The sequence below is a fragment of the Xiphophorus maculatus genome, chromosome 16, assembly GCF_002775205.1.
Source record: "Xiphophorus maculatus strain JP 163 A chromosome 16, X_maculatus-5.0-male, whole genome shotgun sequence".
Lineage (NCBI taxonomy): Eukaryota > Metazoa > Chordata > Actinopteri > Cyprinodontiformes > Poeciliidae > Xiphophorus > Xiphophorus maculatus.
Window position 1 is genome coordinate 6,434,597 of NC_036458.1, and position 26,238 is coordinate 6,460,834.

Consider the following 26,238-nt stretch of genomic DNA (forward strand, 5'->3'; position numbering starts at 1 on the left):
TCCGTTAAACTCCTCCTTTCCTCTACCTACATCCCTGACTCCTCCTTGCACTCCTCCATTTACTCCCTTTACTCCCCCATCCTGCTTCCCCCCATTTTTGTTATTCCCTCCCCATTCTGACCCTTCGTGTCCCTAAGCTCTCCTTCTCTGATTGGTTCCAGACGTGCCACTGAGCTCTTCTTGCCGACTCAACATTCCACAGCTGGAGACCGGGTACGCACATCTCACTCACATACACACACACACACACACACACACACACACACACACACACACACACACACACACACACACACACACACACACACACACACACACACACACACACACACACACACACACACACACACACACTCACACCTCCTCCCTTCCCCCTCAATCTTGGTTTTTTTTCTCCCTTTTTTTCACAGCAGCTTAGTGAAACACCAAAAGCCTCAGACTGAAATGGCTCCAAAGCATTCCTGCAAGCAGAGAGAGGGAGAGAAATGCATTCAGAGACAAGAGCAGGAGAAGGAGGTTACATTTTTGAAATCTTAACAAGATGTCAAAAACACACTATAGATGGTAGGTTTCTGAATTTGGCTTTTAAAAACTCTTTGGCACTGAAATACGTATGTACAAGATTGAAGATGTTTTCTTTTGCAGGCGGTCAAAGAGTTCAAGTGTTGGCAATTGTTGCAGACAAGTAAAGCTGCTTCCAGGTAACAAAAAATGTGCATCTTCAAAGCAAAAACCGAACTGATGCAACAAACGGAAACGTGATGAAACACGAAGGATTAGGCCACTTTGAAATGACAAACCTCTTTTTATAACACAATGACTGTGCTCAAAACTCCCCCCTGCCGAATCAGCTCCAGATGGAGGCACAAAGAGCCAAGGCAAACAACAGTCAAGAGTCACAGAGCAGAAACTGCATGCCACAAAATGAATTTCAGGCTTGGTGGCTCCAAATTCTTATCATGTATCAAAACAACCCCCCTGGTTGTGTGCTGCGCTAAAAAAAGACAATGTAGTCCATTTAAAGACCAGCTTTCAATGCGAAGTCCTACTTATGTGCACAATTATAGTGTTCATCCTCAGACGGTTTGAGGTCAGCAGCCCTTTTTTTTTTTAACACTTTTAATGTGTTCACATCTGCACTTCTTTCTTCCTCCTGCGCCTGACAGCCTTTGCTGACGTGTCAGGTCAGAGAAGAGGGAGAGAGGCAGGCTCATGAAAACCACACACACGCATCCCGGCTTACGCTTCTCTACAGCTGCACACATAACGACAAATCCAATGAAACAAATAAAAAAAATGCATTCAAGTCTGGGTTAATACTGACATGACAACACAAAAGAAATCTTACAGAGGAATGTGGTCGACAATGGAAACAAAGTGGATTTTAGTCTTTTCCGTCCAAGTACGAGCAAGACTGTAAAACTCTGTGTGGTAAAATTGACTTTGGAAAGAGGCAAGAAGTTATTTCATCTGACTGGTTTTGCGCTTAGCTGCAATAAAACTGTTCACAGTAGATCAATTGTGACCTGCCTACGCATTTTAGAAAAAGCAGATGGATGTATCTGATTTGTAGCTTTCTTTTTTTTTTTTTGATATTCAGTTTAAAAATGGAAACATCTGCTGTGCTCCACACAGCTTTTCGGCATTAAAAACATTTGTTTTGGTTTAAAAAAGGTAAGAAAAGAATCTGAGTCTCTCCGGTGCTGGGTGGGGTCCAGTCCAGGGTCGGTCCAGAGTTACTCCGGCTGCTCGTTCAGCTCCATGTCGGACACCAGGATGTTCTTCTCAGCTTGCTCGTCGAGGCCTGAGTTGGTGCGGCTGTAGCGCGCCCCCTCGAAGGAACCCCGAGACCCTGCGGTTCGCCGCCGGTACAGGTAGATCACAGTGGCTATCAGCAGAAGCAGCACCAAAGCTGCCACTATGACGACGATCAGAGTCGGCAGGTGGTCGACATCCACTGGGAAAAATTAAGCAATTTTTAGTACTGTGCAGAGTACAATCAAAGGAATCAAATAAATGAATAAATAAAAAACTATTTACATGTTGTGAAGGATGAGTCTGCACCTACAAATGGAAAAAGTACAAAATTAACAAGAAAACTGTTTCTGAAGGAGTTTCAGTCCATGTATTTTATCTTAATTTTAAATGACCAATAGAAGGATCTATTATAGCCTTGTACAGTATGTTATTATTATTGTTAATCTTGTTTTTTATTAACTGTTTTTAATAATTTTACAACCTTTTGTGTGAACCTACATATCTGTTGCTCTTGCTACATCTGAATTTCCTCTTAGAAGTACAGTAAAGGCTGTTTCTATTCTATTCTAAGGTAGAACATAAATATCAAATGGAAGGAAGTGATACATAGCCTTCAAAACATTTCATGCTATTTAGTGTTTTCTGTTTATTTCATTCATTTAGCGTTTAAAATGAACATGTTCTATGCTGACATAAACAAAAGTTTTACATGAAAAGTAATTAATATATAAATTATACAAATCTACCCATAAGCAACTAATTATCAACCATCCATATAGATACATCATTAAACACAAAAAATAATAAAAGCAAAGAAAAATATACTCATATTATAAAGATACAGCACTATACTGAATCAATAGATTTCATTTTATGTTGATAAAATATTACATTTTATGATTTTTTTAAAAAGTGAAAGTTGGTCTTCTCTGGTTTCTTTAGACAGATTTGTTCCCTAAACAGAAACACAAAGTTCTATTTGTTTAGTTCTGACTTTAGATTTTTTTTTTATCGCAGATCCTCTTAAATTATAAATGCTAACTCTTTTAATAAGTCTCTTTCAAATGTGCTGGTATGTATACTTTAAGCATAACTTGTACAATACAATAGTTCACCCAGTCGTGAAATTGGAATGGAATAAAACTTTTGTGGTTCTAAATTGAAAGAAATGTGAAAAAGTTCAAAGGTTACGAGTACATTTGCAATTCATTGCATGAACTGGGACTGTCTTGTGTTCGTTGTGTGTACGTACTGCGAGGCCGTTTGCAGATCACCCCGTGTGTGCGATTTCTGCAGGAGTCGGGCATCCACCGGCCGCTGTTGCTCTGGATCAAGAAGCAGGAATTGATGGAAAGCATCGAGAACGCCACCTTATGCGCTTCCCAGTTGGTGAACGACATCTCGGTGTCTTCGTTCCACACAAGGCGTCTCTCTGTGACAAGAGCACGAAGGGTGATAAGAGAAACTTGGGGGGAAAAAAAGAACACCTGTCGTGCTGCGTTCTGCCTCAGCTGTGCAGTTTTATTGGATTTAATCTCCTCATTAACCAAACTAAGTATATTTCATGCTCTTTTGCCCAATTTGTGCTGATTGCTAACAACACGTTTCAAATAAATTACGCTTTACAGGATGGGTCACCTTGCTTTATGATAAGAGCTGCTCATTAGAGTTTCTTAATGAAATATTAACTTAAAATGTAATCATATTCAATAAAGAAACTGATCTAAAAATAATTAAAGTGGAATGAATAAGCCTGTATTTTTAAACTGTGAAGGCAGTGCTGCTGGACCTTTCATGCTGATGCCCAGCCAAGCTCCCTTTGCCTGTTCTGCATAACTCTGGATGTGCTCCCATATGAAGCTGTTCTCTGCCTCATCCAGGATGGACAGAAGCTCTGCTCCCACTGATGGAAAAGAGAATAACACAAACACAGATGGATCAAAACTAAATCGAACAACTGGGCCACATGCTCAGTAAATCTATGAGGATATTGATGTCATGTTAATTAGGTTCACTATGGAGAGAGTCCGAGGTGGTAGGTTATGCATATGGGCTGTGTGGGAAAGTGGGAACGGTTCAGAGCTGCTGCTGTAAAGTTTTCTCACTTTTTTTGCAGGATGTGAGCGCATCCTGCTGCAGTTTAAGAAGCTGCAGGTTGAAAGCGTAGCAGTGGTTCCTGAAGGGAACCCAGGCCCACTCTCCCACAGAGTGGGGACAAAGTCCAGGGTAAATCCACTGATGGCTCACAGGCTCATCTGTAAGGATGAAAAAAAACCCAAACTGAAGTGAACAAACAGCACAGTGTCCAAATACTTTACACCAGTGTTGTATAAAGTACTGAAATCTCAGAGTCAAGTAAAAGTACAAGTACCTCTCCAAAATATGACTTTGGTAAAAGTCCAAGTCACTGACTGAAATGTTACTTGAGTAAAAGTCTTAAAGTATCTGAAACTTCTTGTACTTAAGTATGGAAAGTACTGTAAAAATGGATGTACTCAAGTAATGTAATGAAAAGTACAAGTAAAAAGTAAAACAAAGCAAATGCAGGTTGAATGACATTTTTTATATTTTGGTAAACTTGTCAAATACACTTAAAATAATGTACCCAACCAAGTGCAGGCAAAATTAAACCTGCTAATAGATATACCTGCAGGCATCGTTTAGTTAAGAAAATTAGGTGCTTTACCTATAGCACAAGGTTAACTTAACCTGCTTTACAACTGAACCAGCTTCTTAGTATACCCTCCAGGACAGAAAATACAAAGTTTTTGTAAGCCTTAAGTTTTCCCTTCAAGTAAGGTCAGTGCTGAAAATGAGAAAAATAAATAGTACAGAAAATGCGGCCAACATGAAGAAAAAGATCTGTTACGATTACTCTACTTCACAAATCAGTGAATCAGTCAATAGGTGGTGCACACAACTGGTCATTATGGAAAAAAAAAAAAAACCAGAAAACTTTGGAGCGGTGGGGGGGGATGCTGCCCACTGACGCGGCTCAGGGATTACGTGACACGCAGCGCCGTGCCCTATAATGCACTGTAAGCTATGTAATGTGTTTTGAGGCAATTGACCAAAATCCCGGACAATTTTTAAATTCCCCCCGGACATCTTTTTAGGTCTGAAAAGTAGGACATGTCCGGGAAAAAGAGGACGTCTGGTCACCCTATCACCAGCTGGTGGTTCCCCTGGAGCCGTGTCCGACGTAGTTGCAGTCGTTGTGGTCTCCGTCTCCAGCTCCATGTGGCCCTTGCTGATTGCGAGACTTGCTTTGTGTTTAATGGGAGAAGCGAAACAGGTGTATCCTATTGGTGGTGATGAACAAGCCCAGGCAAGTAGGCTACGGACTTTGTTCGGTAGCCTGCTTGCTACTTGCTAATCAGTAGGTGGGATCAAAACACTTCGTTTCTCTCTCTCGCTTTTTTGTAACGAGTAACTAAACCACACATTGAAAATGTATCGGAGTAAAAGTACGCAATTAAGTTCGGAAATATAGTGAAGTAAAAGTGAAAGTCAGCAAAAATTTTCATACTCCAGGAAAGTATGAAGTACTCCAAAATATACTTAAGTAAAGTAGTGAAGTATTTTTACTTCGTTACTATACAAAACTGCTTTACACCCATAACTATGTATTCACACTTTGCTTAAAAGGACACTAAACGTTTTATAATCTTTTTAAGTCCTGATAATCAACAGTTTAGTTTAATATTTTTCTTGCAGTACAGTTTGTACAGTTTTAGCATTTTGCTTTTTTTTTAATTTAAACTTTAACGTTATATGTGTACCAGAGTTCTTTTAAGCTCTTTCAGTTAATAATCAATGAGTTAAGATATAAATTAATCAAATAAATTAATCAAAGTTTATCAAAATGTATTTAGAAAGCATTGTCTAATGTCTCACATTGACTGAAGTGCAAAAAAGAACTATTTAACTGCAGCATATGTGTACTAATAATCAGAACTCAGTCTACCATTAGAGCAATATATAACCATTTTATACAGTTGACAGTGTGACAAAAAAGTCACTGGCTTGTTTAGTATTGGCTGAGATACAAACCATTAATTTGACATATAGCAGCATCCAATTTAGCATCACAGGGAGTCATGGTCCACTGTCCTGTGGTGGTCATGTGTCCACATCCAGCCATCTGATTTGGCTCTCCATCTTTCCAGTTGGAGTATTTCACTTCTTCATTGCCTAACCACGTAAAGCTTCGTCCCTGAGCAGACATGATAAAGCAAGCGGGTTTGTTAGACTGCAAGAAAAACAAAGTCAAAGAAGTAGAATGAGAGGTCAGTGAGTTTGTGGGCTTACGCCATAGTTATAGAGAGAAATCCAGGCTGACTGGTGCAGGCTGTTGATGAGCAGCGTCAGGTAGGCCTGCTGGAATGGATCCTTCACGACTGCTAGTGTCCCGTTCAAAGATTCACAGAGGTAGAGAGCGCCAGTCCAGTCAAGGCGCTTCTGCACAACCCGATACGTCACTCCTCCCAGCTCCACAGGCTCCGACAGGGAGGAGGGAATGAGGGCCGGAGCCGGAGGCAAGTTTCGATCTGAAGTCAGACATGACGATTAGGAAATGTTTGCTAACTCATCCACAGCGCACTTCTTTTCTGGTTGTTGCTGATCGTCGCACCTGGCTGCTTTTGGCAGATGAATCCATTGTTCTCCAACGGCGTCATCTCACAGGCTCGGGAAGCCCACATCCCAGTTTTCCTCTCTGGGTTGCCGTGAATGATCACGACACAGTTTCCCTGAGGCAGCGGTGAGACGTCAGAACAGCAACAAAACGCAGACAAAGGCACAACCTGAATAGAGACAATTGGGAATACCGGCGTCTTGTTGTGATGGGGGCCGCTGTTGTCGACTGGCTCTCCTGGCGCCCAGTTGGTGTAGCTGAGCAGGCCAGTTTTGGTCCACCGGAAGTGACCTTTGGAGTCTGAGGTCAGACCCACCCAGAGGTCAGTGCTGACGTTCTTTAACAAGGTGGTGATAAAAGCTGGTGAGGAGAGAATCAGCTGTATCATGTCCGCTTTGCATTGCTGATTGTGCCTTTACACCAGAATCACACAACTTGTAGTTACCTTGATCTAAATGATTGGATACTAGAGCCAGGGCACCTCGCTGGCTTTCACATTTGAGCTTGGCTGCTGACCATGTGACCCGAGTTGACTCAAAAACTTTGAAACACTAAGACACCATAGATTTCATTTCAATAAAATTGCTCGTCTAATTTGATGTAATACATAAATTATCTTGAAATCGAGGTAGTATTGATGCACCTTATGCTGATAGGGGGACCACCCAGTAGGACAGCCAGAAGGTGGATGAGGGGACGATGGCGTCGGAGGAATAGTGCCGGTCTCATTCACCTGCTTACAGATGTAAGGCAAGTCGGAGTGACACTTCTGATCCGCCCAGTCTCCTATTTACATGTGGCAGAAACACAAGCTCACCTGTTTGTACATCTGCTGGTTTAGTCTGATCAGATCTATTTCTGGCTGATATTACCTTTGCTGGTTGACATGTAAATACACTTGCGGTCACGGCTGACTGGTTGCGGCTTGCCCAGCGCCCAGGAAACGTAATTGAGCACAGAGTGGTCGGACCAGCGGAAACGTCCATCATTTTCGTAGGTGTGAAGTCCAACCCACCAGCTCGGCTCAGACTTTTTCTGTGGGTGAGGTAGAAGACAAATGCTCAAAAATAGCTAAGGTGGGATGCAATTATGAATTTGCACGTATCTTTTTCGCAGTGTGGACAAATTGGAAATTAGAAATTATTGTGATAAATGATAATATTGTCGTTTTGAGACCATTTGGAACTAATATAATGATTACGTCATAAAATTGGAAGATAAATTGTATCAGAAATTATTGCGATAAACAATAATATTGTTGTTATTTTCAAGTAATACACTGATAATGGCATAATATTGCAAGTTTGTCCCCTCAAAGATGAACAAACTTTAATTTTTAACAGAGCACTCCACACTTTACATTTCCAAAATAAAACACCTCTGAACAGCAATAAACAAAAAAGGAACTAAAAACCACTAACAATTGAAACCATAAATAAAATGGATTACGATGTCTCTGTTAACAAAATTGCACTTTGAAAAATATTTATCAGAATGGAAATGATTGTGCTCATTTTAATATATCATGCAATTAATTTATCAATTTCTTATTGTTACACCTAATTAATAGCCTCTTTGAAATAATTAGAAATATTAAAAAACCTGCAGAACCTTGCTTAAAGTGTTGGCCAGGAAAGCCTGCTCCTCAGCTGAGTGAACTGAAGCGAGCGAGGAGTCGAACCAGGAGCAGATCCTCTGGGCCTGATCCCAAGTAGTGCGATGGTCGAAAAACCTATACCCAGCCTCCTGGAAGGCGATCCACTCTGGAGAAGTATTTCCTAACAGATAATAGAAAAGAGCAGGCAGATGTGATCTAATTTCAGTGTGTGAAAATAAACATTTTAACCAAAAGGATAAGTTGAACAGACCTTCTGTCACTTCTGGTTCCAGCTCAACACTTCCTGAAAAAGAGAAAGGACAAGGAAAATAAATTAGACCAAAAATAAAGAGCAGATTTGTGTTATACACTAGAAATAAAAAGTTACAACAAAGAGAGAAGTAAATATTTAAGAAAATGTTCCACATTTAATGTAAGATACATATTCTGTACAACTTGCATGAAAACAAAAAAACCCTGCAATAACCTGCATACAACATCAAACTAACACTTTAAAACCTTTTCAGTCCAGTAGCAGCATTCAGCATTCACGTTCACACCTGCCACTAATGACATTCGATCAGAAGTCCAGCTGCCTATGCTGTTTGCAAAGACGTTAAAAAAGATCAAGATCTTCTAATTGTACAAAGGTAGCAGTCAGAAAAAGAGTAGGAAAAAATCCACAGCTTCAGCTTTGTACTTGTAACTTGAAAGGTTTATAGAAACTCTAAAAGTATTTATATTTATTACCGATTCTGTACTAATCTTCTGTTCTCTACGGCTCTGGACTAAAGATCTTCACTAAATGACAGAAGCTTTTTTTTCAAAGAAAACATCCAAGGGCTTGGCTTAAATCTCCTAGATCCTTGAGAGCAGATGTTTTACGGTCTGAAGAAGCCAAATTTGGCCAACAAAAAATAGATTAGACAAAAGAACACCATGCCTATGGTGAAATGTGATGAGAGTTTTCCTTCAGATGAAACCAAACTTTTGGGGGATTTAATAATGAACAGGTCCAAATTTTTACCTTAACTCCATGAGAGCATGTACCTGTGCACCAAAATACCCATTTTGGAAACTTGAATCTAAAATGATGAACTTATAAATGAGCAAAAAGTGGAAGGTTTTAATTAAAAAAGGTGTAATGGTTTCATACCTCTGGGAATCTTGCAGATCCAGTCCAACTCGGAGTCACAGTGCATGGCCAGCCAGGTCATAGTGCCCAAGTCTGCCGCAGCACACTGCCGGATGTTGTAGTAGTAGCGCCCAAAGTTCCGGTATGTTAACTGAGATATGAGTTGAGAATAAACAACATGTCCTTTAATCATTTGTGTCCACTTCTTTTGGAAATGATGGATCTTTGGAGAACGTTTTCACCCACAGGAAGTCCATCGCTCCACTTCCAGCTGCCATTATCCATGGGATTCCTGCGGTTCAGACCGATCCAAAACCAGTGCTGCTCATGCTCTTCTGACTCTCTGTGGGCGTTAACATGATCAAAATTATACTAAAAGTAGGTGTGTAGATTACCGTACATACAGTGGTCCTCACAAGATAAAATTGTAAAAACAAAAACCATAAAATAAATCCATATTTTATTCATATATATTTACATCACTATGTGCTGAAAGACCCATCTGTGGTTCTTTTTTTTTGTGGGCCTTATTTTGTCACAGCTACAGTTGTTTCTAACTTTTTAATTATTCTGACTGTAGATGATATTATTTAGGTCATCAAAACAGATCTGATCAACTTTTCTGACATGTTCTCTTTTCTTTCCCATTTTCATAAAACAAATCTAGTATTTTCTAGAAATTGGTTTGGGTGTCAATAATAGTAGTGCCAATAGTTTTGCCAAAAGATAAAATGATTTTAAGGCTTAATAAACATTACCATGTGTTCAAATGTTTACTGAGGGTTCTGTAATAGAACAGATGCTAAATTAAAATTATTTATTGTTTTTAAATCCACACTCAAAGCAAAGTTTTCTAAGTTTATTACACCTTCTGAAACTTTTAAATTTATTTTCAGGTTGGATTTTTATTCTGATTATATCATGTGATTAACATGTCTAATCCTAAATGAACAAATATCAAAAGTATACAATAAGTAATAGCATATTCTAATGTAAAAAAAAAGTTATGGATCAAAAATAACAATTTCCAGGATTTCTGATGAAATGTTGAAAATGTAAAACGTTTTTTCTCTTTTAATGTGGCATATAATGCTGCAACCGTTTTGTTTTTTGCCAGTTCCAACATTTATTTGTATGTCACAGTCGATACACACCCAAATTTCTCATGGAGGACCTGAAGGATGAACTGCTCCTCCTCAGGGCTGCTGATGCTCAGCAGGTTGGCTCCGTGTTTCCGGCAGAACAGGTGAGCATCCAGCCACTTCAGCTTCTGCTCCAACTGGGAGGAGTGAAAGACCTGCACACAAACCTGATGTCAGTCCACTCATATATGTGACAAAAACTGTTTCCCCAACTAACAGTGAGGTGTTAATTCTTCATGCTGCGGCTGTGAAAGTGTGCAGGATGAACCTTGTAGCAGTAGCGCAGGTTGCTGTTGCTCTTCCAGTCCTTGGGACAGGCTCCGCTGAGGCTGGGGGTGGGCTGCGGAGCGGGGGGCTCGGGGCTCAGAGACGTGTCCTGGTTGTGGCGGCAGATGAACTTCGCCTTCGCCGAGGCGCACTCCTTCACCTCCCACAGACCCGTCGCGGAGCCGGTTGCCATCACAACACAGCCGCCGCGGACATTTGCTAAATCAGATGGGTGGAAGGGATACTAGTGAAAAATCAGATTTTTTACAAGTGGAGAAGTGTTTGATCTTTTCTCAAAATGCACAAAGCACATCAGCACAGTCTGTGCGTGCTCTGCTGATCTCATTTTTCATATGAAAAGAAAAAAAATTGTGTTCATTCCTGGTTGGCAGGCATTTAATACAATCAACCTGCTCTCTCTGACATGTGTAACGATATCTGCTGACGTAAATTAATGCGAGGACTTTGCTGTCCGTATAAACATAGGTTACCAAGAAAGCTGTAAAAACTTAATGGAAAGATTTAGGATTTGTTTAAAGAGGTTTTCAAAAACTCCCCTTTTATCAACGAAAGTACCAGGGCTTTAATCTAAGAGAAAGTCACTGAGTCCATATATTTTTGAATCGATCAGTTCAACCATGCCTGTTTTATAAACACATCTCAAGGTTTTGTTTTGAAATTATGTCTTCTATGAATCAAACTTTCATTACAGAACAGTTAGTTCTCCTCTGTTAAGGGTATATTAAGATGTACCATAACTCCATGTGTGGAGGCAGGGCGGGTCCAAGGCATAAGCAGACTAAGCAGCCACTTAGGGCCCCAGGACCACTAAGGGGCCCCTCAGTGGAGCTGATATATATATTTTTTGTAATAATTTCTGTATCATTATAATATCAAAAACACACAATTTCACTATGAACTGATTTGTTTTTACAATAAAAAATTGTTTTACAATCCAACATATATATTTGATAATGTATGTAGAAATTATTATTTTATTGATTAAAAGAAAACAATTAAATTGCTCTTGGTGGCTGCAGTAGGTACCGCATGCTTCGCCCGTATCATGAGCTGCTGTGCTCATGATAATTTAAATTATAAATTTAAATTAAATTTATAATTTAATTTATAAATTAATTGGATATCCAAAATATCCAAAGCTCCGGTCAGAAGTTAAGTTAGCAAAACAATGTCTCTAAAAAGAACTTATCCTTCAGGGAGGGAGAAAAGAAAGAGGAAGAATAGAAAAAAAGCCAAGATAAAGGTTTGTTTTAATGAGCCTTGATAATCTAATGTAATGTAAAAGATTTGTATAGCTGCTAATAGAAAATTAGTTTGAACGGTCCAGTTCAACAGCCAAACATTTATGCTAGGGTCTTTGTGTTTGTGTGAAACTGAGTTTAAACTTTAAATGAGTTGATTCTCATAGTTGACTCTGTATATTTCTGAGGTATTTTGGCTTCAAACCGCCGTGTTTGATAATGTTTGATAACGATAATTAAAACTTCTCAATGTTTGACATTGTCTAGCAAAATGTTTTTACGTCTACATAGCTGCTACATGGATGAGCTGCTCTATGCTCTAGTTGGGGATTTGTTGTTTGCTGCTGAGCATAATCATTTTGTGGCTAAAACAAATATTATTTTTACATTAACTTCTAAGTTATCTGAAACTTCTGTTAAAATCATTTGAAGGCTCAGAATCAGTCCAGTACCAGTACCGGTCCACATTCTCAGGGGAGAAAGACTCACCTGGAATAATTTAAATTTTTAGCTATTGGAGTAACGCTTAAAAGAAATTTATTTAATCAAAGAATGTCATGAATATGTGTAGGGCTGCACCGATTGCAGTTTTCTGGCCGATCCCTCATTACCGAGGACAGAGGCCTATTTTTAAACCTTTGCTGACGAAGATAAAATCAGGGGATAAAATCAGCTTTACATGTAAGTATCGACCAATCACGTTCCCCCAAAATTAAGAAAATCGGCGCCCAGAAATCAACTGGTTGATAAATCAGTTGGTCAATAAATGTATCCTATATATACTGTAAACAGCACTGCCAGAGATGCAATAAGTTTATAGCAGGTGTGTGAATGATCTAATGATCGGACTGATGAGCAGCCAGTCCACATTGTTAGCAGAACTAGAGGGCCCCTAAACCACATTTCGCTTAGGGCCCCATGGAGGCTTGGGGCGGACCTGTGTGGAGTTACAATTCTTATTTTGCTAAATAAATCCAAAATTGGCTAAGAGTCAAAGTGGAACCTTGAGTTTTGATGAACTGAAAATCTCAGAAAGTTGATTAGATTGATCTTTCATTATCCCCCCAAGAAAGAAAACTAATCAATGAAAAACATTCAGGGAAATTAGAAAAGTGAAAAGAGAAAGAAAATATGGAAACAACTGAAACAAAAGGGAAAAATATAAACAAAAATGCAAGTAAAAAAGACCAGGAAGTAGTAAATTCACTTTTGGACATTATTTCCTGCTAAATAATGAAAAATGTATATAGTTACTAGATTATAAACCTTTTTATATAAATTTTAAGTGTATAGGTATAAAAGGATGTAACAAGAAAACAAACAAACAATAATTCTGGGGAATGTTGTAATGATGAAATGATAAAACAAATGCCTAAGCACACAGATTAAATGTCGTTCTGCTTTGGGTATTGTTGCAGCCACAAATATGAGTAAATTATAAACTATTGATCAAATTAGTTATTTTTCATAAGACAATTATTGTATGAAGCAATTGTAATATTGTGCACAGTGAAATTGTGATGACATTTCATTTGCAGCACTTTGTGCATCAGATTCTTCTGTGCATGCTTTTTAAACCTTTACAAAATACAACATTTGTGTCATGCCAAATCTTTTAAGCCAAAAGCTCACATTAAGTTGGTGTTTTCTGCGAATCCAAGGACATGCTTGGATTATCCATGAGGCTTACATTTTTATTTTTGACCCATGTCACCATTAATCCCTCCCCCTTAGTGCTCCAGTCCTCCCTGATTGGCTTGTTGATGAAGAAGCAACTTTTGTGTTTTGTTTTTTAAAGATTTGGTTATTTTGGCTCATCTCCCTGAAAAGACTAATCTTACAGCTCCTAAGTGGCTTTTCATTCAGTTTCACTCAGTTTTCTGTTTCAACATTACTGAGTGGTTTGTGTGTTGGAGGGTTTTGTTACCAACATACAAACAGTACTCTTACAGTTTTAATTAAACCTTTAAGTTAACAACTAAACACAGAAACATTTAAAATCATTTTAAATGTTTCTGTAAAATGATGTAAAATGAATTTACATCATTTTTTTCCTGTTGTCTGTGTAACTGGCTTGTACAACTACACTCTATGTCTTTGAAGCATCTGATCCTCGTCCTTTTTTCTCATAATGATGTGATCGTTGCCTATTTTTGCATCTGATTGACCCACATAATGTGTCCATCCAAAGAAAGTCTCATCTGCCTGCAGAGCTGAATAGGACTTACTGATGGGGGTTGGTTCTCAGCGTTAGGGCTAATTGTTTCTGCAGGTTGTAAACATGTGTCACATTAAGTGAAGGAAGCAACATCTATCATTAAAATTGAGATTTTTTTCAGGCAGAGCAGTGACAGCTATGCAATTTGTGTGAGAACAACTATTTCGGAAGTGAAACATGTAATTTTGCAGCCCTTCAGAACTTTCTCAAACATCAGGCTACATAACCACACAAAACTCATATAGAGATGTTATTAAAGCTGACTTGTGTGACTTACTCGGCTGGTCTCGATTCCAGTGGGTGTAGGTCACTTCGTCTCCACTCAGCCAGCGGAATGACCCGTGAGTAGCCTGGTCATTGAGCCCGATCCAAAACGAATCTCCAGAGCGACCAAACACCAGGCTGCTGGCGAATGCCTGCTCGAATCTTTACGATAAAGCACGAAGCATTTCAATCCGTGCAAAGAAGCTTTCCTGTGCATCTAACTCTGTGTGTGCTCCATATCTACCTGTTTGCAATAGTAACAAGAGCAGCTTCCTGCGCCTCACAGAACTTTCTGGCCTCATCGAATGTGGACAAATCTTCTCCCACCCAGTAACAAGCTGGACTGTGCCACTTCCATCCCTGAGAAGACAGCCAAAGAGAGAAAAAAAATGTGTTTCTTTTATATCCAGGAAGCAATATATGTCAGATATTGATAAAAAAAAACAGAGACTCTAATTAGTTATAGTGAAGTGAGTAACTGCAGAATGAAATGTTAAAGAAGATAGACACAGAGATAACATTTTCTGTCTTAAATGTTTCCTGCCAGGTCATGCATTAAAGCCAAAGACTCGTCCAGACTGAGAGCTCTGCCAGCAGGCAAAGTGAGGGGAGATTCCGCATGAAAATTATAACTTTCAACTTTGTGAGAATAAACTCTTTTTTTTGTTGTTGCACAAACAAGTAAGGAAAACACTCAAGCTGTATTGAAGTCTGAGCTAACAGCTCCATCGGAGGGCAGATCTGCTGAAACTAAAACCTCTCCTCCCTGTTTTACTACGGCAAGTTGTTTTGATCAAAAGTGAAAAGCCCTTGAACAGTTTTACACTTTATCGAATGCCACGAATGCATTTTATTGGGATTTTATGTACTTCACCAACACAATGTAGTGCAATGAAAGGATTGGTCTCTCAAATAAAAAGTCTGGAAAGAGAAACATGGGTTTGGATTTGGTGAAAGCTTTATAAATTTCACATTTTGCTCCAAGGATAGCTGCAAGCCACTTGGGTGCATTTCTCTGCCAACTTTGCTTTTTGCTCGTTCGATTGGATGAAGAGTACTGTGAACATCAATTTTCAAGTCTCACCACAGTTCTCAATTTAACTAAGGTTTGGACTTTAAGCTCTTCTAACACATAATTTAAAAAAAAAATCTAAACATCTCTAGAATAACTGACTGTATTGTTAGATTTTTCCTGCTGAAAGGTGAACCTCCAACTCAGTTTTAAGTCAAGTCTTTCCTCTTACTGTATATTTATTGTTTTATAAGCTAACTCGTCTTTGAAAGTAATCAAAATCAACTCCACAAAGTTTTGTTTGAAAACCATTTAGATAACTATGTACTTTACTACCATACATTACTTTAATTTTTGGCCTGTTGAATAAAATTCCAGTAATAAGAATTTAAGTTTATGGTTGTAAAATGAGAGAATGTAGAAAAGTTCATTGATGGTATCTCTTAGCAAAATCAGGACCTAAACTATGACTGATTAAATAATTTAGACAAAATATGCAAGCGGTGCAAACACAAAATTCAGATTTTTATATTGTTTTGGTATCTGGTAGTCCTAAACTTTTCCCCCTAGGCTTTAACTATGTGTTATACCCTCCCTTTATTTATTTACACATAAAGCACATAAGTTATGCTGAGAAAGAAAAACAACACTATCTCCAGAAGCAGGAGAAATTGATCTGCCAGACTGCTCCTCAGGGAGAGAGTTAAAACACCATCATTGATCTCTAGACTTACTTTTGTTTAAAGCATTAATACTTTAAAGCTATCTGAGGTAAAAGCAGGCTACTAAAAACACACCGAGGACACACACATGGATTTCCTTTTACCACAATGACCATGTGTTTACATTTCTAAACACTATAAGCTTCGATAGGCTCAAAGGAGGCAATAATTATTGGCTATAAAGTCACAAAAAGACTTTACAGTCTTGAGATGAGTTTAGCAAAACTGGTCCAGTTTGAATTGATTTTAGTTTTTTGTGGATTTTAAACTGAATGTTAAACAAACATCATGTTCTTTAGGTGGGTTTTAATCTATCTGACATAGAATATTAATTTTACCTCAAAATGGGCAACAAAACAAACATAAACAAACAAAAGTGTAAAGATATAATGTGATTTAAAAGTAATTTCTAGCAGCAAATGCAATGAAAGTAAACGTTTAACACCTGTTTGCACTCTTGGTTTTGGGGCTTCCCGTCGCTTTTTGTTCCCAGCTTCTTGCAGATGAAGGGCAGAGACGTATTACAGGGGACGTCATCCCAACGGGCGTCCTGTACACAACGGCCGCTTCATGTATCAGAACGGATGACACTCACACCCAGCAGGGGGCAATTATCTGAGGCTACTCACAGGGCCCCACATGGAGACGCAGTCTTCCTGGGTGTTGCGGAAGTTGTTGGGTTCATACGGATGCCAGAAGGTGAAGATAACGGGTGTGTGGTCGGTCCACTGGAAGTCCATTTGCATTTCTCTGTCATGGAGCCCTATCCACACCTGGTCGAGGTCTGAAGACAGACAAAATAAAGTAATATTGAGCATCGATTCAGATTTATGAAATCGATTCGATTTGATTCACAGGGACTAGATTCAAGATTCAATTTGACTAATTTTTCGATTCTGTCAGCTTGATGGATTAGTAAACATATGAGCATTTACATTAAGAATTGAACCTAATGCAATTACATGACAAAACAAAAATGCAGTAATTTAAATGCGGTGCGCTCAATGCTTTTGCGATGTTTGAAAAGATCTTGCGATATTCAAGAAGTCATGTAGAATTTTGAGGAAAAGAATCAATTAATGGTTTCTATTTGTCTATATTGGGCTGTTCAAAGGAAAATCAATTCAAATCGATTAATTATTTTCTTTTAAATCCAGCCCTAATAAAAAGCCAACAGGATGAAAAAAGATGACTTTGTGAAGAATGCCCAGTATTTAAATCATTTTCTTTTTTAAAGCAAACTTTTTCAATCATTATGGCATAGTTTCCTAGAATGTACCAGTCAGAGTATCCATTACAATCCTTAACTCCAGGAGCTGCTACAACACACAGGTTTGGGATACTGCAGGAAGAGAAAGAAGAGTGCCGTGCTATTACAGCAAATCACCTTTTTTTATGTTGCGAATGATGAACTCCATCTCTGGCAGAGTGTGGATGCTGACCAAGTTGGCATCCATCTTCTGGCATGCTTTCTGAGCCACATTCCAGTCACTCTTCTCTGATAAGAGCTTGTAGCAACCGGCCTGGAAGGACTGCCAGCCCACATCACACTCATATTTATGATTATCTGTCCATGAATCTGTAGAATAAAACCATCAATTTACTGTAAAGGCTTTAGCCAAATGGAATCTGGTTTATTTAACTGATGAAAGCAAAATTTATGGACCTGTGGTGAAGGGGTCCAGAGTGGCGTTGGGCCTCTTCTTGCAGGCGTACGGCAGAGCATCAGAACAGTCCCGGTTCTGCCAGCGTCCCGATGACTCAGATTGGACCACGGCACAGTTGTCGTCCTCGGCGTGAGTCGGATGCTCTGTAGTTCAGTAAAATTTTTTTTTTTTTTTTAAGAAAAACAAAAAAAATTACCAACTCACTGTGGGCGCTCTGTAAAACTCATAAATGGATCTTTGAGTAGAGAGCTCAGCTGTTTCTAAAACGAGACTGCATGCAGCCCTTTGTGGGAAATTTACAAAAACAAAGAGGTTGGGGTAGCTTTCCTAGTCTGACCTTTATCCCAGTTAAGATATTTGACTGGTGAGGAGTCGGACCACTGCCAGCCGCCACTGACGTCCAAGTCATTGAGGCCGATCCATAAAGAAGAGCTGTAAGCGTTCAGAATACCTACAAGCAAAGGAAATGTGTTTCTGAAATAACACAAGGTTCTATAAAACAAAATAACGCCTCTGTAATTTGCATAGCAAATCAAAAATACAATAAATAAAGAAAAATTATGTTAGATTCTACATATACACGGGAGAGGTCACCAGTTCATCAATCAGGTGAGATGCAAAAAAACAAAAAAAAATCACCAAATAATCCAATAAAAACAGATTTAAAAAATGTACAATTTGAAAGAATGTGCAAAATCATTTAGAATATTTGTAGATGAGATTATTTATATAAGTGGCACTTTACACACACACAAAAATTTAAAAAAAGCATCTCAGTTCAATCACACATACACAATTTATCTTAGTCATCAATCTTTACAGAAAACTCAGTTAATTATTCGAAGACATTAAAAACATTTTTATCTCACGGAAATATGGATTTCATCAAGGAATCTGATCTTGATCATGAGAAATCCAAGCTCTATTGTTTCCAGTTCATAATCAAACTGCATTGGATACATATAGTACATAGCTTTGTTTATTTATCTATATCGCTATTAAAAGGAAATGAACTTAGCCGTGTTTAGATCTGCTTCCTTTTTTCAATATAGCACCCCAAATCAAATTAGGTACTTCTTAAATTAACCTAATTGAGCTAAATTAAATGAAAATTTCAAATAAAGACAGCATCATTAATATCAATAACTAATGCAACTATCCTTGATTTTTGCAGACATGTTCTCGTTAAATTGTCCCAATAAAAGCATTATAGAGTTTAAGTTTGAAAAGGAGAACATACAGTATAAAGTTAATCTATTTACCATTGATGTAGGTCTGCTCATGTAGCTTGCCAATGCTCAGCAGGTCTGCCCCCTGCTGTTTGCAACTGCGGTGAGCCTCGTCCCAAGACAGAGTGGCCTGGAAGTTAAATTGATAGCAGCTGTCTGTCAGAGGGTCCGTATCCCAGAATGTCTCACAGCTGCTGCCTGAGAGGGGAACAAAGGTCTGAAATGTCAGCCAGACGGTTCGGATCCGGCAAAGTTTCCCCACGGGTCTGGTTCTGAACACATCGGGTGAGAACTTACTCTTCACAGGACAGAACCCCCAGCGTTGGTCCCGGTCGTAGTTAAAGGTGGTTCCGCACCAAAGGTGGCCGTCTTCACGGCCGGTGCTTGTGCAGCTGTGAAACCACTGGCCCTCGTACATGAAGGGCAGGTAACAGGGTCGGCCGTAAGAATTCCCCTGGATGGTGTAGATCTCTGGACAGAAATCGTATGAGAGACTGTAAATGCTTGTGTGGGCCTTTAAAAGTGAAGATCCTAAATGAGGCCTTTGTTTTTGCAGGAGGCAAAAACAGAGGATGATCTTACAACAAAAACAGGAAGTCAAACAGTGGCAAACGGCTCCACTTGCAAACTTTTTTTTTTCCTTGCAAGCTAAACATCTTTTATCGTGTAAGAATCATCAGTTATGAAAGAAGAGAAAGATTTTAGACATCAATTGAAGGCGTTGTGGAATAGCACCAGTCTAGAAACACAATAAAACAAGAGGACAAAACGGTAAAAGAAGAGGAGAAAGGGAGGAAGACGGTTTTTTTCCAAAACAAATCAGGTCAGTGGAGGGAGAGCAGCCATAAAACCAGAGAGAAAAAGCTTTCCCTCTCCTTGTCTTCCCTCCCCGCTTTAGGCTGACTGGCTGTATTGGACATGACTAAACCTAGAGGCATTTCTTCTGCACCAGTAGGAGTCTATCACACAGAAACTTGCGAAGATCGCTGGCTGAACGTGAAAAGCTCAAAGCATGCAGTTACCCTGCCACGTGAAAGCAAAAAGAGAGGAGAGCTGATGAAAAAAGTGGAGGGAGATGTTCTGGTTTTCGTTGCAGTCAAGCAGAACCTGTTAACTACAGACTAGACTTCGCTGAGGCTTGCAGTCATTTCTGAAAAACATTTAATATTTGCAGGAACGGTGCAGGCAGCAGGAAAAGAGGCTTAGCTAAGACCCACGATGGTTAGTTTTAATCTGAAATGAAAACTTTACACACAAGCAAATATGCTTGAGGCCAAGGAAAACGTTCCGTGTTTGATGGCAGTTTACAAACACTGGCGGGGCATTCACTGGTGGGCCACTCCGTCTCCTCAAACGGAGGAGAAAAGCAGCGTTCTCCTTTATCCGTTTGATCGGATACAGCTGTGGCATCCACAAACAGTAAGCCCATCTGGTGGACACACACAGTAGGGAGCAGCTCTCCGAGTCACTGCGCGTGTATGTGTTTGGGGAAATGTTCAAGATGCGCTTGCATGTGTTATCCTTAATTTATGGTAACAGAAACGATTTCCAGAGCAAAAAAAGGGGAAACAATTAAATTCTGCCTAGTGGAATGGCTCAGTCAGGAAGCAAAGAGGCAAAGCCAGACAACCAGAAATTCCTCCAGGTCGTTGTGCTAGTTTAGTTTAGCTTCTTGAATCGTTTGTTTTCGGTTTTTCAGTTCAGAAGAGGTTCAATAGACTGTCTAAGGTAATTTAATTCAGATTAGATATTTATCACAAACCCAAACTTATCATTTATGCCTCAGTAAAACTCCAGATAAGTGAAATTAAACATGTGATGCCTACCCTGATATGTCTTGGAACAGAGATCCTGGTCGTCACCATACAGTCTCCATTTGGGTGAGTCAAACTTAGAAGACACATTGAATAACATTGGGGACTGAAAGACGTTGTTGAGTTTTTCCAGCACCTCGTTGCAGTTCCAGGTCCAGTCTACCATGGGGGGCTCTCGATCACACTTGTATATGGCTATCGAAGGATACCGCGAGTCGAACGTGACGTTCCTGTGGTTCAAACCCAGGCACAACGAGGAGCCCAAGTTGAACAGGCGGCCACGAGACACCCACTTCCATCTTTGGAGGGGCTCCTCACAGGACTGCGTCAGGCTCAGAGAGTCAATCATCACCCCGAGGCACATGTCGGAGCCCTCATGGAAGAAAGCAAAATCATCAGATTCCACTGGCGCTGTGCAAAGAGAGAGCGAGAGAGACGGAAACGACAGCAGCGGTCAATAACAGGGATGAAAACAGAATTTTGTGTTAACAGCTAAGAGGTCAGGGACCGGATCGTTATCACCAACAATGGATGCCCAGCTGGGTTTGAACTAGTTACAGTCCTGGATGTCAATCTGTACATTTTAAAGTAGTAACAATTCATCCTGTGGCAATCCTAAAGTAGCTTCTAATATTCAGTGTAAACATTATGTAACACAACCCGATACGCATAACCATGTTAAGAGTTGAAGCACGGTTGCTCGCCCGGTTCATATTGTGCAATTCTGACTTGTTTGACTGCTGGGAAAGCAACTGCTGGTGGTTTTTGAGGATGAATGCTTTTATTATTACTAGGACTGCCGAATGAATTAGAAACTTTTTAGTCAGTGATAATCTTACACTTGGTTCTCATAGAGAATATGTTTCGACACAGTGCTTAAAAACGATTTTAGAAGAAATTTCTTTGAGTATCAAGTGGGAAACCCAAAAAGAGTTTTCCACGAAGAAAGAGACATAGGAAAGAGAGCCACTATGCGGCTCTTCATTCTCAAGAGCCATAAAGACTCTTGAGAATGAAGCAAAAGATGTTTTCCTCCAACTACTTTAGTTTCATTTATAGGGACCGGTAATCAACAAATCAAGACCATTAAAGCAGATAAGTGTGAGACTTATCTGGGACAGAGAGACACACACACAAGAATCTAAATTAAAACTGTTTAAAAGGAAAATTGCCAAAATAAACAGAACTCTCCACTCTTGTAGCTGATGTTGAGACAAAATAGAGAAGAACCCTCAGCATTCCTTCCCTGCAGGGTCCGGAAGTGAGTTTGTGAAAGATCCCTGCGCTTTTAGGTAAAAAACATGACTGACTGCTACCCCGGTCAGCTCAAATCCTTGGCTTCCTACCACCCAGTCAAGAACAAATAACATCTTCTTCTGTTTTTATGCACATAGAGACAATGGATCATCAAGCCTTGCATACGAATCCCTGTAATTTGAAAGACAGGACTGACGCGTGTCCTTTTTCTTTAGCTCCTTACAGCCAGTGTATGCACGTCTGTTGGGCAAGGTGCAGAAAAATACAAATTACCACAAATATTTTTCTAACACCAAAAATATTATTTTTTGCTGCATTTTTTAAAAATTTTGTTTACAAATACTCCCCAAAAAACCTTGTGGCTTCATAACAAGGCTTTGGTTGTAGAGACAGAGATACGTCAGACTTGTTTACTTCCAGTTTACTGTGTTCCCCACACAAGCCTAAAGTCAAACCAAATGTGTTGCCTTTAAGAGACAAAATAGCATTCCAGTTTCATTAAGGAGTTGGAGAAATAAAAAAAAATTCAAATAAGAAGGTGATTTCATTAATTAAAAAGAAATTTGATGCCTTAAATCAAGTAATATAAACCAGAACTGGATCAAACTGGAAAAATGGAAGCAAAGACCACCAATAATATTAAAAATCTTCTCAGTAGCTGCCATTTTTTAAATCAGCATTTTTCTGAAATTTTCTTATCTGTGTATTCTTTTTTCATTGCCACAAAAAAAAGGGGAACTGTTTGAATGGGAGCCAATGCAACTCCTGGGGGTGGTTGGGGCAATAAAAGCATAGAATGAACAAGACAATGTGATTCATGGGTTTGCTGTGCTTTAGTATAATGGAAACAAGTTAAATAACAGCAAAATGTCACTTTTGTCTGCTGATTGTTTTTAACATCATAATGAAAAACAATAAAATAATAGGAGAAAAAGTCTGTTGTTTCAATTTGCATCTACTCAAGTGCATAAACAACCCAAGGAGATCACAATATGTGGCCATAAATATAGTAAACAATAACAAAACATCCATGTAGTTTCCTATTAATGTTTTAATGTGTCTTTATTTTTTATTAGTATTATTTATGTATAGGGTGTTACTTTTATTTACAACCTTTCTTGCCAATTTGGGAGAAAAATAGCTTTATGCTGTAATTAATAGTATGGCTCATTATACAGGGACATGGTACTGATCCATAAACTGTATGACTCTAGTCTGTCCTCTGATGTGATTGGCCACAAAAAAATTAAATGCCACGTTTGTTTGCATTGAGTCTGAGCAACAGAGACTGATGATTGCTTTGTCTTTGACCTGGTCATGCATGAATGAAACATCTAGGAAGTGTGCAAACGTTTTAGGAAGATAAAAACAAGTGAATTATTTCACTGAGGAAATTAGCAAAAAACTGCAACGATGCTATACTTGTTAGTCACTATGTGGAGTTATTTGAATAGTAAAAGTAGTGAGAATGTTTTAAACCAAACAAGGTTTCCGGTTACCACCAAATACAAACATGTGAAGAAGAGAAATGAACAATCAAGGCCTCTAAGTTCTGCTAATAATCATATTATATGACTTACTTAAGACTATAAAATATCAAAGTATGGTGAAAATGTATGCTCTACATTCTCAAGACCCAAAAGGACTTAAGTGATAACGTTCACTATTTTTCACTTTCTGCTTGAACATTACCGTAAAAACCTTGAATTCAGGATTGATCTTCTTCAGTTCATCACTGCTTTGTGAAAACAGTGATGATTGCCTTGACAACTACACATAATTTAGTCTAAATTCACTCCCGTTCTCCTGATCCACAACCTACACAACTCTTTTGTGCATATATGTGCACACCGATCAGCCTTCAAACAGCACTATAACCTGAAGTCGAAGTTCAAGAAGTCAAGAAGAAAATTCCCACAGGAGCTTTAATCCACACTGGAGAGGACATGGCTGGATGTTTGATGTGAGGAAGCTCCTTGCAGATTAACCTTAAGCCGTCGAGGGCTGTGAAAGTGAAGCAACAACAGCTCTCCTGCTGTTATCTCATCCTCCTCTTCTACCCCGCCGGCACCAAGATCTTCTTTTGCAACGCTGACATCAGTTACCAAAAGAAGAAAAGAAGATGAAACGGGCATTCATGAGCAGCCAGCAACGTTTTCCAAAAGTGTCAGATATTCCCAGAATCTCCGTCATTGAGGACATTACGCAACTTAGCTGGCTGACTAAGCAACTGCAAGTTTAAGCTTTGAATAATACATTTTTTAAAAAAAGAAGCTTTATAATTAACTCTTTATTATAGCTGGATATTGAATATAACCTTATGTTGATGCCAGATCATAAATTGTAAGACAGACCTTTTTTTTCATTTACTTCTCTCAAACATTTTCTGTTCTTAGGCTTATCCTAAACGTAACTGGAATGCAAAGAAAACAAAAGATCATTTCTAGTCAATATGACAAAATAGGAACTGGTATTCTCAAAATCTGTTTTGTCAGTGCTTTGTTTTCCAGAAGCATGAGAGAAAGAGAGTGGCACCTCGGGAGAAGGGTGTCAGATTTACAAACCAGAATAAGACGAGGAGAACGGAAACTTCCCATGACTGATTCACAGACATTCATCAAAGTGTTCGTTTACGTTTTGGACTAAAGTGAGGACATTTCCAGATATTTTCCAACAAATTCTCCCTGGATAAATTACAGAAATTTTACTTCACATTGGGCAAATACTGAAGATCTGCCAAGTAAAATAATTAAAACTCCCCATAAATCGTGCATGCTGCCAATGTGACAAACCTTTTCTCCACAATGAAATCAGAGAGGAGAAACAGCAAAGCAAAAAAAAACTGTTATAAGTCCAAAAGATTTTATTCAACAAACCAGCTGACCTGCAGTTCCTTCAAGAGGAATATGGAAAATTAAGCCTTCAAAAAGTCTGCTGTCAGTTTGTAAAGTCAATGCATGATGATGGAAAGGAAAATATATTTAGAGCGTGCAATATTTAAAAAGAAAAAAAACAAAAAAAAAAAAAACAAAACGTTGTCTTTTTGTTTGGTTCCACATCATTTTTAAGCTTTTTGAGAAATTTCAAACCCTGTCAATGAGGTTCTTTTGGTTCCGGAGTGTCCTGGTGTCTGCTCGGACTCTCTCTCTGTTTTAATTGCAGCCTGCACCAGTCAGGACGTAAAGGTCACATCTACCCGCAGGGAGCCAAATGAAGCGTCACTTCACAGTCTGTGGCTTTGCGAATTCAACCTAAATTCCCACCAGGAACACGAAGCAAAAACAAAAGCAATCGGGAGTTTAGATTCAAAGGAAACTGTAAAATATAGAAACGGAGCCCCCATAGTTCCCTGCTCCCCTCATTTGCCTCCACATCTGGTTCCACTCAAAGCTCGGACTTTTAGATCGTAGCATTCCACAACACACACACACGCACGCAAAAATCCTAAATATCATTTTGAATGCTGTTTTTTTTTTTTTTTAAGTCAGGCGAGCAAATGAAAACAAAAAGTCATTTAGCCTGAATATCTTCACAAACCCGTAACTTGTGTTGTCAAAAGCGTTTTTTGTTGTTGTTGTTTTTGTTTCTCCTCACCCGTGTCGCTCCTCTTCAGTCCCAGACTAAAGATGAATAAATATAAAGTGCATTTGTAAAATATAAGTATCCCTTTCGTCCATGTCGGCGCAGCAATCTTGTTTCGGTGTCGCTCGGTGCTTCGCATGCTCACAGCCGCAGGAAGACAGACCCAACAAAAACAACTCAAACGAAGAGAAGAGAAGAGGGAGGGAAGCGAAGCCGGGCAGCAGCAGCAACTGGCCGAGGGGGACGGCTGATGGAGGGGAGCTGCAGGAGAGTTTTGGCCGCTAAAGCTCAGCCTGCCTCTGCCTCTCAGTCAGATGAGGCTGGAATGAATGGAGTAGAGTCAACAGTGGTTCCCAACATGAGGTCCGGGGGCCTCCAGGTCAGTGAAAGAACTTTAAAATAAAAAATAAAAAAAATAGTTTGCACAGCCACCTGATGTTCGGATTTGTCGATAAGTTATGTTTGTTCTTGATTTCTATATTGCTTTAATTAATAAAGTTGCGGAACATACAAAATTATACTCAGAGGTGTGCAAAAATTATACTCAGGTAAAATGAGTGGTACTTCAATATATTTATACTCAAGTAAAAGTAGCCTTCCAAGAAATGACTCAGGTAAGAGTGGAAAAGTAAAAGTTCGCTCAAATACAGAGTAACTGATCAAATTATCATTTAAT

The 26,238-nt window shown here is 39.1% G+C and overlaps 1 protein-coding gene across 1 annotated transcript; it reads right to left on the reverse strand.

Annotated features, from left to right (window-relative positions):
- Window positions 1–565: 565 nt before the first annotated feature.
- On the reverse strand, window positions 566–25,870 carry mrc2 (mannose receptor C type 2). Its single transcript, XM_023349265.1, has 29 exons — window positions 25,575–25,870; window positions 20,736–21,134; window positions 19,207–19,380; window positions 18,943–19,107; window positions 18,018–18,131; window positions 17,680–17,823; window positions 17,401–17,592; window positions 16,643–16,797; window positions 16,459–16,563; window positions 14,524–14,639; window positions 14,293–14,441; window positions 10,537–10,754; window positions 10,281–10,423; window positions 9,373–9,469; window positions 9,148–9,277; window positions 8,263–8,295; window positions 8,006–8,172; window positions 7,267–7,429; window positions 7,038–7,180; window positions 6,840–6,945; window positions 6,588–6,754; window positions 6,392–6,509; window positions 6,070–6,308; window positions 5,812–5,974; window positions 3,864–4,013; window positions 3,548–3,661; window positions 3,011–3,190; window positions 2,041–2,064; window positions 566–1,957 (listed from the first exon to the last, which is right to left on the reverse strand). The coding sequence occupies exons 1-29, from the start codon at window positions 25,699–25,701 to the stop codon at window positions 1,737–1,739; spliced, it is 4,416 nt and encodes a 1,471-aa protein (XP_023205033.1). The 5' UTR covers window positions 25,702–25,870; the 3' UTR covers window positions 566–1,736.
- Between the last annotated feature and the right edge of the window lie 368 nt (window positions 25,871–26,238).